The following is a 12,412-nucleotide window of genomic DNA, read 5'->3' on the forward strand; positions in this document are numbered from 1 at the left end:
TTGCTGCACCTATTATGGAATGCTCTCCCTTACTTTGTAAGAAATGCTTCCATGCAAGCTAGTTTTAAGAAGATGCTAAAAACTCATCTATTTAAGACTGAATTTTTAGATTCTTGATTATTCTGTGTTTATATTTTAGAACTTTTTAAATGTATACTTATATTTTATTGCATGTTTGATTTCTCTGTTGTTGTAGTGCTTTGGGTCTTAGAAAATGTGCATTATAAATAAAATGTATTATTATTATTATTATTTTTATGGTCCATTAGAGAATAGACTGCTTATTATCTGCTGTTATTTGCTCCTTCAACAGACATTTAACTGACAATAAGAAACTTTGCAAGTACATGTCAAGTTACACTAACCCAAACCCTAACCCCAACCTAAGAGTCTACTTATAATCTAATTAGTTGGCATGTAGATGCAATGTAACTGAAATTCAACAAACGGATCATTAAAATAAAATGTGACTCTATAGTGTAATATCAATAATCAACAAATCCATAATATAGGACAATTTAAGGATTTTATTGCCTACAATTACTTTTGCTGCTACTATTCTCAATAGCTGAGGCAGTATTTGCAGCACTTTGTTTTCTGTGATTATTTACTAAGACAATCTGTTAAACAAGCTATTAAAACTTGTATTTCTTTGTTAAAGAAAGACATAACCTGTTTACCTCTTATCTATGATATTATTATCTATCTAATGATATTAGATACACAAATAATTTAATGATCAAAATGAGCAAAGCTTTGCTGCAAAATTTCTTCTATGATAGCTAAATCAAAAGAAAATTATTCTCAAATTTAGCAAATTAATGTATTTGTTTGTTCAACAACTGGGCTGTGCTTTTCCTACCACAATTACAATGAGTTTTCATCTTAAAACTAAGCAAACTGGAAAAAATGCAATGACAAAAAATGAAAACAACAAATATATTTTGCTTTAACTAACTTTAATAAGTTGATCACGTTTAAGTTATACAAAGTTTAACTTAATATTTTAAGTCAGTTTGACTGATGTAAGTTGAGATGTCTAGAAAAGTTCATTGGATGCAACAAACACATTTAAGGCAGCAAGAATTTTTGACAGTACATTTAAATGTTATATTTCTTAAAAAACAATATTGAGCAATAAAAAGCAATAAATTACATTTAAATGATTTTATCTAAGTATAATTCTGAAAATTGACTTAGATTTCCGGTCATAGAGCTACAAGTAAATCTGAGCTGTTTTTATTGACCACTAATGAATGGCAAAAACCTAAAAGAACTAATAATTAAAATAAATTGAAAACGTTGTGTACCTGATAGGCTTTGTTAAACTCCTGCAATGTCTGGAATTCATGAGATTCATCTTTAGGTTGCAGAACACAACGGCACATAATACTAAAAAATATAAAAGCAAAGCAAAATTATGCATGAAGAGTTACAGATAACAGTTCTTCTAAATGAGTCTGACAGAAATAAGGAGAATCAGTTTTGTACAGGACAAAACTTACTTGACCAGCCAGGTAGGGCAACCATTGCTTTTGTCCTTATGAAGTGCACGAAGGGGAACTATATCCAGCAGCTCCACGAGGTTTACCAGAGCTCGAGGAACCTAGAGAACAAGACATGACTGAATCAGTAGCAGCAGGGGTTTACATATTCTGAGTAGCTTTGTGAAGTCTAGCAAACAGGTGAATAGCTACATTTTATAATAGTTTTTGCTTTACAATACAGGCTTATCATAAAAAACCAAGCAATTTTTACAGTATATAGAAAGGTCTTAAAGTCAGAAATTTTATCTATACAAAACTTTTCATATTTAATAGCACTTTTTCTTACTAATTTTATTTTCATTATAATAATATTAGTGAAATTTGCACCCATAATGAATAACATGTTGCAGTCTTATGTTGCATGGGTAAGCCATTTTATGTGTCAAAATTGTTTATTTTTCTTTTATGCCAAATAAAGATCAAATTCTATTAATATACATTATAGATTTCCTACTGAAAATATATCAACATTTTATTTTTGATTAGTATTATTCATTGTTAAGGACTACATTTAGACATTTTAAAAGAGGATTTTCTCATATTTTAAATTTTTTGAATACTCGGATTCCAGATATTCAAATAATCTTAAACAAATATTGTCCTATATCCTAACAAACAATACATCAATGCAAAGCTTACTTAGTTTTCATGTGATGTATAAATGTCAACTTAGAAAAAACTCTTAATTTAGACCAGGGGTGCCTAAACTTGGTCCTGGAGGGCCGGTGTGCTGCAGATTTTAGCTCCAACTTGTCTCAACACACCTGCACGGGTGTTTCTAAAAAGTAAAAACTTGATTAGCCAGCCCAGGTGTGTCTGATTGAAGTTAACTAGACTTTGCAGGACACCGGCCCTCCAGGACCGAGTTTGGCCACCCCTGATTTTGTGGTCTAGGGTCACATACTGTACATAGAAATAGTACAGAAATGTCTTTCTTTCTTTCTTTCTTTCTTTCTTTCTTTCTTTCTTTCTTTCTTTCTTTCTTTCTTTCTTTCTTTCTTTCTTTCTTTCTTTCTTTCTTTCTTTCTTTGTGATTAACCTTTCATTTTTACAGACACTTTAGATTTGACAGAGATAACAGGGATTACCTCTTTATTAAATGAAATATTCAAAACCTAATTTAAACCAACATTATGTCTGTATCAAAAATGACAAAATCAGAGCCAAAACAGCCTCACCTCATTGTGCAAAATGTCCAGAGCCTCACGGATATACTTCACAATGTTATCAGAAGAATAGTACCGCTGAGGGCATATAGTGATAAAGAGAGATATAGACACTAATTACAGATCTAATTATAAAACAGTAATAAATAAATCAGTCTCAATTAATATCAGCATACAGTATCAGAGCAGTGGGCACATAAGTCATTTCCTCCAATGAAGACTGTGATAATCTTCCAGTCGTTCTCGAAATCAATTCTCTGAAAGAAGACAGAAAGGTTCATACTTAGTGTGCTGCTCAGTTTTGGTCCATACTGTGTGGGATAAATAATCCTAACAAGTACAACAACATCCGATGTGTTGAGAAAATAAAATGGACAAATATAAATGTAACCTAAATAATTTCTTAGTCTTATTTCAGGGTTAGATAGGCACTTTAGCACAATAGAAAAGCAAGTGTAAGTGCGTTGGGTACATGAGAATTTATTGCAAATGACTTACTGAGTCTTCCTTCATTCTTTTAACAACAGCATGAGCCTGCTTCACCATATCACTGCAAAATGGCAAAATTAGACATTTAGTATTGTTTCATAATACTTTCTTTCTTTACACTATCATTAAAAAACAATGGTATCTAGAAGCAGCCTTTATGATGCAAGCTGAGATTGCATCACTCAGCGATGCAATGTCAGACCCAATGCACTCAATGGAGTGAGTGACGTCACTGTGATGGATAGGGTTAGGGGTGGGGTTAGGTGAGCGCATTAAAAAGCATTGGATGCAGCTCAGATTGCACTGCACCAGGTCTGCATCCAGACCCACTCTTAAAAAGACTTCTGCCATTTAGATTATTTTGTTTAAGAAATTATTAATTAGCAAAGATGCATTAATTCAAAGTAAGATTGAAAGGGACAACAACAACTTTTTTAGTTTCTAATAAACGCTGATCTCTTGAATTTCATTAAAGAAATGTCATAATCAACATATGTCACGTTTCTTGAGAAACAAATAGGTGTGTTAAAATGATATATGAAGGATCATGTCGTACTGAAGATTGAAAAATGATAGCTTTTTCATTTTAGGAAAAGGGACATTTTGAAATATGTTTAATGATTCGTTATCCATTGGTTTGTTAGACGTGAAGTGACTCACTCAGCTTTGGCTCCTGGTACTGCTTGGTTCAGAAAGCTTTGTGCTGAATCCTCATCTCCTTTTCCCACAGAATAGCCATTGATTGAAGGGTTAAACTCTTTCAGTATGTCTAAATGACAAAGAAAATTATCTTAAGCTTAAATTATCACTCGAAACAGATTCATGAATCTATTTGAACCTTTAAAATGCCAAAGTCAAAGAGCATTTTAGGGTAAGCACATTATAGGCTTTCTTTTTGTTAAAGATGGGCTCAAGCATAACTTTTTCCATGAACTACAAGTTATGTAAAGCTGTTCTAAAACGCTGTTTGAAACATTTATTGTACAGCGATTACTATATTTTTTATGACTTAATAAATGCTTAACCATATAAATCTAACATATATAACAATAAGATTACCATATTATTATGAGAGCTTGCACATACTTGGTAAAGTGGTTATAGATGACAGGTTCTTATCTCCACCAATGCTGAAAGACAGATAAAAGCATTAAAATCAAACATGACTGCCTTCTGCTTGATGAAATATCACTGAACATTCAGATTAGACATGCATTAAACCAGCACCATTTGTGCGCACTGAAATGACGGTTAACCGGATGATCATGATAGACACTCACCACCATGACAGGCCTCGGTACTCTGTGATCACACCCAGCAGGTTATTTTGAGCAGCACCTACCCCATTGGCTGCCTGTTATGGTGACAAAGAAAATGACATCACGAAATTGCACATATGAATATAAAAATAATATAAATAATATATATACAAATAAAAATATAATATAAAATAATAAACATACTTAGGCAGAAATAAGTGAATTATACTAATCAAAGGGCTCTATTTTAACAATCTAGGCACAAAGTCTAAAGCGCATGGCACAAAAGCATTAAGGGCATGTCCTAATCCACTTTTGCTTTTTAAAGGACGGAAAAATACAGTTTGCGCACAGTCTAACAGGGTTGTGCTTATTTTCCTAACAATTTATGGGTTTGTTTTGAGCATAACGTGCAAAAAATAAAATAAAAACAGGGTATCACCTCACATTTCCTTTGAGAGTCAGTAGTGTTGCGCCATTGCGCATTTGCTATTTACATGGCAACTTTGTAAGTGGAAAAACTGAATGGAAAAACTAAACACTTCACAGGCGAGAAACAGACCAACTACACGAGGATAAAGAATGAACTTTCTCCATTCAGTCTCTTTACGTTCTCTTTACTTTACTTTTACTCTTTACTTTACTCCTTTACTTACGTGGATAAGGAAACAGTGTTCTACGCACTCCAATGAGGACATCGATTAACCTACATATTCAATTTTGTTTGTTAAGGGCATCATGGTGGCACAGTGGGTAGCACAATTGCCTCACAGCAAGAAGGTCGCTGCTTTGAGCCCTGGCTAGGCCAGTTGGCATTTCTGTGTGGAGTTTCTGTGGTATATATCCATATATTTTAGGAAGGATCAGCAAAGATTGTAAAAGGTGAAAATATTTGAAAATATTTTTTGGCCCACACATGCATTGAATAATATACTGAATCAACTCTGATAAATAGTACTAAACAATTAAAATAATAATGATAGCCTATGTATAAAAAGCCAAAGGTGGTTACGAAAAGAAAAAATAATCCTCACCGTTAAAGAATCACCTATCGCTGCCACAACTTTGATGTCTGCTGGCCGTAAAGCATGAACTACAAACCAGACACATAGAAAAAAAGACTATGAGCCTTCTGTAGTTCCCAAACAGTGAGCGGTACTAAAGTGTGAGATCCCAGTTTACCTGAGGTAGGGATGCTGGGAGATGGAGCCATGTCCTCACAGTTGAGTTCACTCCCCATCACCTGAAAGATGCAGAAAGCTGAATCATATCTGACAGATGCAGTACAAGAGAAACACGTGTCAAGCAGCAGGACAAGCTTATGGTGAGAATGAACTCACTGGGTCGACAAGTAGAGGTGAATCTGCTGTTTGTGATGTTCTGGACTCTGAATTTTGATGTGTTCGCAAAAATGGCTTTTCCTGAAACAGAACAGTAGGATTAGAAAACCATAATGTATGCGCATGGTTCTCTCTGTTTTGGAAGAATTTGAACATACAGTCTCAAACATAAAAAATAATTCACAGACAAACATATAAAGGTCAATACACACACTACAGATGCTGACAATAACCATAATTTCTTAGCCATTTTATGACCCAACAAAGGCCTATTTAACATATTCGTTCAGCAAAAACATGCTCCAACAGATGTTTACACCAGTCTGACTAAAGTGTGTGGTGTGGTTAATCTTTAGACTCTGTCAGTGTGCTTTACCGTGTGAATGAAAATACAGAATTTTATAATGTCTTTATCATATATGAAGGGCAAAAACTTGTGTAAAACATAAAGAGAACATTTTGGTCTGATAAAGGGGCAGTTATGAACAGACTCTGATTCAGCAATTTGCTTTATGAATGCTGAAGAGGTCATAAATCAAATACTTTCACTACCTCAGTAGGACATGGAACGGTGACTCCGCCCCACCCATCCATCTCAGTGTTGTCTGTGATTGGCTGGAGCTGTGAAAAGAATAATTCAGATTGGTTAGAAAGAAAGCTCAAGTTTTTCCTTATATAAAGACAAGATTAGATACGTGGTATTAGATGGGCTTTTAGGTTGTATGGGTTTTAGATTAAATCTTATCATCAAGAGCTGATTATTGGTCTGTTATCAGTCTCATCAGGGCCTTTATTATTATTACCGCTTAGAACTTGAAAGTGTCCAGGAATTCACCTTAACGGAAACACTGTACACATACTTTGCTCGCATTATTATTAACTTACCAAATTAGCCCAGAGTTGTAAAACAACCAAGCTTATGTCATTTGAGGAGTCAGGCGTGGGTAATGTCATCTGAAATTAAAACAAAAAAGTACATATTTGCATAAAAAACTTTCCATAATAAAATTGCTAAAGTAGTGGCCTTGTTTCTGTAGCCCAGGGTGTATGTTTCTTTTAAAAATAATATTTCTTTTAAATACAAATAGCATTAAGTCTCAGATCTCATTATTGCAATGGTTAGATTTATAATCATTTACAATAATTTTTGATTATTTAATATCTTGAAAGGAAATTAAATTACATATGTTTAAGTGCACATTTATTCATATTTGTCTGTCTGTCTGTAAAATAATATTTGGATATTGTAGACTCACTGGATCTGTCAGCACTGGACTGGACTGAAGCATTACACTGAAGTCCTCTTGATCGTTGAACCAGCCTCTCCTTTCTAAAAGAGCACTGAGAGATTCCTGTCCAATAAAACACATAAATGTCAAACAACTGATTTCACAAAATTCATACATGTACAGTGCTCAGCATAAATTAATATTATTATTGATATTTTGAAAATGAATATTTTTATCAATTTTTCAGTGAATATGTGTAATATGTATTGGTGCATATGAACAAAACAGATTTATTAAACAGATATATCTATCAAAATAATATTTTAGTCACAGAGCATCTTTATAAATGGAAAGATAATACATTAAAATTCATACAAAATGCTGCAAAAAAAGAAGAAAAAGAAAAGAATTTAAAACCTACAAAATTTCAACTAAATTAAAAAAAAAAACTGAACAAAAAAATTTGAGCTACTAATTCCTAAAACATTATAAGTTATTTTGTTAGATAGACTCCAGATTTGGCTTCAGTACAGACTAATCTAATTTATATGCACAAATATAATATTATAAAGCCTCTCATTAAAAATATAATTTAAATGAGAGATTTGTGGGTGGTGTATTCATATATGCTGAACATGTATGTATGTGTTTATGTGTGTGTGTGTGTGTGTGTGTGTGTGTGTGTGTGTGTGTGTGTGTGTGTGTGTGTGTGTGTGTGTGTGTGTGTGTGTGTGTGTGTGCATACAGAGGTGGACTTCACTAACCAGGTAAGGTAAGCGGCTGCTGCTTAGGGCCTTGGTGAATTACGGGGCCCCGAACAATGCCAAGAAGCCTATATTAATCATATACTATAGCTCTTTTTAAAAATTTCTATATGTTGTCAAATCTTTCAATAATCGTTAAGACTTTAACATTATTACTTCTATCAAAACTGGGAGTCCCCATGAATAGCAGAGCGTTCCTTCAGTACTGCACATGCAAATATTAAAGTCACGATTACATGTATGAATGATTAACTGTACATAGTTACTTTATGAGCTTGTTTTTATATTTGTCAATTGTAAAGGTTTTACTTAAATATATATTTTAAAATGCAGTTTATTTACAAACAATATCTATAGAGCAAGAAAATGTTTTTTTTTAAGTCAATGCAGGGCATCTACCTGGACTTGCATAGGGCCCCAAAATCATTAAGTCCACCCCTGTGTGCACATATGCATATTTTAAACACATTTTACACACCTGCAATGAAGCCATAAGCACTAACATATCCAGTCTGCATTTGTTTTCATCATATCCTTGCTCACATTTGAACTGACAGACTCTAAAAAGCAAAATGATCTCACAAATTAAAACTGTTTATAACAGAATCTCATTTGAATTGTTTTTTGAAGAATGTTCTCTTAATACTGACCGGTCACTTGACTGTCCACTCCAAACCACAACATGAACCAATGTGTGTTTCAACTGAAAAGGGAAAAAAAAGCTGTTTTTGTAAATGAACTCTATTAATTAAAAATGTTTGTTTAGATGATATTGACTAATTTTACCTTCTCATTAAGAGAGTCCAGTGTTTGCTCAACTCTGTTAACTGTTTCATCAATGACTGCAGTGAGATCCTAAGAACAAATGCAGAATTAAATCTGAAGTTTGATTGTTTTACTGTTTAGCTTGATTGGATTCGTGGTCACTTGTCTGACCTGGTCTGGGCACACAGAGATCTCATCAACTGGTATGAATAGAAGGAGCAACTTCCACTGAAAGAGAATGACACAAGTGACATTTACAGTGGATTTCTTAGACAAAAAAAATCTAATAAATGGCATATAATGTTAACTTTAAAGAGTGCTTATCCATTAAATTAAAATGTATTGTTTACAATATTTACTTTGAATTACAGTGTAATATAAGGGAGTTTATATTTTTGATGCAATATTGTTAGTTATTTTATCAAAAGGAATACAAAGACAATCAACTTATGCCACGAACTCACACGCTAAACATTCAAAAATACTATAGTAATTTATTATACAGTAAATAATAGTGTTTTCAAACCATACTATAGTAAAGTAGATTAAATAATCTGATGTGGTAATATAGTGATGTATTTATAAAGCTATAGTGATGTTAAGAAATGACCCAATACTATATTGCTTTCTACAATACATGACAGCTTACTGTAATAAAAACTAAAGTATACTACAGTATTTATTATAGTTTATAAGTTCAGGATAGTTAGTACTAATACTTACACTTTGTATGGTTTAATACAAGAGCACTAAAATATTTACTATAAATTACTACTTGTATTTTTACTATAGACGTAAATGCTGTAAACATAACAGTTAGGTGAATAATTCAATGAGAATCAAATGAATCTTTCTCCCATCAAACAAATCTTTTAAATGAATTGAATAACTCGTACAGAGTTACTGGCATCACCAACTGATGTAATAACCTGCAGAATCATATAGTTAACAAGAGCTATGGCTCATTCATTGTCCTCTTCGAATACTGCAACAGCTCACAACAAGTTGTTTGTTAATGTTTGCACAAATACCGCATTTTTTGTTCTCAATTTAGCTGTGGGTACCGCCTGTAACTGTAGTGACAGTGATTAAAGTAAATAAAAAAAGGCTTATCACAGTTAATGCCACTTATACTCGAGCTAGGAGAAACAAAACCTTTAGATAACACGTTTGATAATTGCAGGACCGGGACAAACAGTCATAAAAGTCCTAAAGAGTATTTACTCTATACCTGAGTGGGGTCCAGGAACTGCATGTCTTCTGCTTTTTCCATTAAACTCCTATCACACACACACACACACACACACACACACACACACACACACACACACACACACACACACACACACACAGTCATTACAAATATAATAAAATATAGAGTATATATAATGTTGTATAGCTTGATAATGTTTTTTTTTCCATTAGTACCTTTGGTCAGGTAGAACAGCTGATATATGAGGGTTAAAGGTGGACAATATTTCTAAGACAGAAAAGTAAAAACATGTTATTTTGTCACTTGAAAGTTAATTATTGAGTCTTTCTGTCTCTCTTTCAGATACTGTAACTGTTAAATAACATGATTGTAACCTCACATAACCATGTGCTTAACATGGGTCCTTGCCCCTAATTTACTGACTTGACAATAGGTTATCGGTAGAGTTTCTGTTTCCCCTTCTTTCAGTCTGCCTTTGATCAGCCTACCATTTTATGACAATCGCTGAGAAATGATTACAATCATTAAGCAAATTTTACAATCTAACCAAATTGTTCAGGATAAATGAAAAACTAAATGGCACTTTTAAGATGAGAAATAAAGTTTAACAGAGCTGCTGTCCTCTGAGCTCCATGAGAATACAACCATGAGATAAGCATATCCCAAACAGTAGTGAACAGACCAATCATATCAGACTGGCCGAGACAAATCAGCCTAAAACAAAGTGCTTAAGTGTACATGCTTAGATAAGACTTTATTATTACATTGATTGAGATAAAGATATTTTTCAACCTGATGAATTTAAAAATTATATGTTATTTCTTGTCTTTCAGACAAATTGACTCCTGCTACAGTATATACACTTGGTCATATACTGTAATTTATATTATCTGTAAATATTAATGTCTGAGAAATCAGCTTGTCAAATGGTTACGTGTATCTCTGCCCTGGCCTTGACTTGCATTTCAAGGACTCGAATCAAACCTTTCTCAAACCTTTACACAGAGCTCTGGTTTAAACAAGTCTGACAATCACACAGAAACATGTAAAGGGTCTCTGTGAGCTTGATCAATACATTACTTAGTAACACACACAAAACAATTCAGATAAAAGCTCTGTAGTTGAAAATAAAGAAGTCACTAATGACATTCTAGTGTAACTGGAACAGAATACTTATACAAAATACGCGTACAGTATTTGTTTATTTCAGTAATACTTAACAACAGTTTTTCATTTGTTAACATTAAATGTACACTACTTAACATGAAGTAAAAATGAATAATAGTTCTGAAGCATTTAAGTTCAAAGTTCTAAGTTCTAGTTCTGAGTTAAATTAATTACTTTTAAACCACAGCAGTTTGTGCAAGGCAATATTTTAAGACATTAATGCACAGCGTCTGCAAACAGTTCTAAGCTCAAATCTAATATACTATAAAAAATATCTGTTAATTAACAGTTTCTTCTTTCTGTGAAGGAGACGTTTTCAGTTTATTGTTTTACAGTATGAATTGCATTATATCAAAATATTGTAATCAAAATAATATTCTGTAAAAAAAGGACTGGCAGTTTATTGCCATGTTTTTGTAGCGTAATTTACAACAACAATTCAGACAATATATCCCTTCGAACTATCAATAATTTCTATAAGATTTAGTTTTTAAAAACTTTTTCAACACCAAAAGTTGTTGGAAGAAAGCTCAGGGTCCTTTAATGCACTTCAAAAACATGGATAGACTAACCTAAAAAAAAATAGAATCATATAACATATGGAAACTGATCATACAAATATTATCATAGTGCAATGTTCAGGTTCTTAAACTGCCTGCTCTTTTGCCTAATTTTTGTGTCAGTAGTTGTTGACTTTAAATTTACCATATACATTACCAAGAACTACAGTTTTAGCGAAATATAATCTAGTTGTTCTGAAGAAGGTTCTGAGGGTGAGTAAATTAACAGCGAATTTGAGCTAACATGAACTAACAATGAATATTTTATTCACTAATATTAGCAAAGATCAAAAATTATGGAATAAAATATTTCTCATTGTAACTCAATGTTAGTTATTCCATTAGCATAAGTTAATTGATACTATACATTATAATAATGTGTTCCATTTATTTCTGTAGAGTACAACTAAATACTTACCAGACAGCATGCTCAGGGCTCTAATTTCATCGGATCTGTCGCTAAAAAAACGCATAGTTTTAATTTTAATTACATAATAATTGCATTCGCATAATAAAAATATCAATTTGCATATGTTATTTGATTACTCCGTTAGTTATAAACATGCATTAAAAAATCAGACAATGTTTTAAGAACTATGACTGAATAAAAACAGTGTGGCTAATTATCTATTCAGTTCAGGGAAAGACCTAAATTTAGGAATTAAATAGGCCATCTTCATTTAAACTAAAGCGCTGTTCTATGTTAATCTCTTTTTCAAGGTTACAAATCAGCCTCAATTCCAATGTAGCTTAGTTGATGTTTTGATGCGTTTGTGATTTAAACATACCTCTCCACTTCAGACAGAACTATTGCTGATACCACAGATACATCAGCTGGCCTCAGAGAATGGACTGTAAGAGGGATGCCGGGCAAGTTATACATTGACATCAAGCCTAGATGTTTATTTAATGA

General features: G+C 32.8%; 1 protein-coding gene across 4 annotated transcripts in view; it reads right to left on the reverse strand.

Annotated features, from left to right (window-relative positions):
• plb1 (phospholipase B1) overlaps positions 1-12,412 on the reverse strand; it is a 90,674-nt gene that overhangs the window by 8,462 nt on the left and 69,800 nt on the right. For 2 of the 4 annotated variants that reach the window (XM_087290548.1, XM_087290546.1), the window contains 22 exons: positions 12,288-12,351; positions 11,918-11,952; positions 9,988-10,039; positions 9,791-9,839; positions 8,731-8,787; positions 8,581-8,649; positions 8,445-8,497; positions 8,273-8,354; positions 7,058-7,153; positions 6,687-6,755; positions 6,354-6,422; positions 5,802-5,882; positions 5,644-5,704; positions 5,496-5,554; positions 4,483-4,556; positions 4,289-4,332; positions 3,863-3,971; positions 3,212-3,263; positions 2,890-2,970; positions 2,726-2,791; positions 1,506-1,606; positions 1,311-1,392 (listed from right to left, as the gene is read on the reverse strand). In XM_087290548.1, the coding sequence (XP_087146674.1) occupies positions 1,311-1,392; positions 1,506-1,606; positions 2,726-2,791; positions 2,890-2,970; positions 3,212-3,263; positions 3,863-3,971; positions 4,289-4,332; positions 4,483-4,556; positions 5,496-5,554; positions 5,644-5,704; positions 5,802-5,882; positions 6,354-6,422; positions 6,687-6,755; positions 7,058-7,153; positions 8,273-8,354; positions 8,445-8,497; positions 8,581-8,649; positions 8,731-8,787; positions 9,791-9,839; positions 9,988-10,039; positions 11,918-11,952; positions 12,288-12,351 (1,505 nt within the window). Of the gene's footprint in view, positions 1-1,310; positions 1,393-1,505; positions 1,607-2,725; positions 2,792-2,889; positions 2,971-3,211; positions 3,264-3,862; positions 3,972-4,288; positions 4,333-4,482; positions 4,557-5,495; positions 5,555-5,643; positions 5,705-5,801; positions 5,883-6,353; positions 6,423-6,686; positions 6,756-7,057; positions 7,154-8,272; positions 8,355-8,444; positions 8,498-8,580; positions 8,650-8,730; positions 8,788-9,790; positions 9,840-9,987; positions 10,040-11,917; positions 11,959-12,287; positions 12,352-12,412 lie in introns of all 4 variants that reach the window. The other 2 variants (XM_087290547.1, XM_087290545.1) reach the window with 1 other exon arrangement.

The sequence above is a fragment of the Danio rerio genome, chromosome 17 (assembly GCF_052040795.2).
Source record: "Danio rerio strain M-AB ecotype USA chromosome 17, GRCz13ab, whole genome shotgun sequence".
Classification (NCBI taxonomy): Eukaryota; Metazoa; Chordata; class Actinopteri; order Cypriniformes; family Danionidae; genus Danio; species Danio rerio.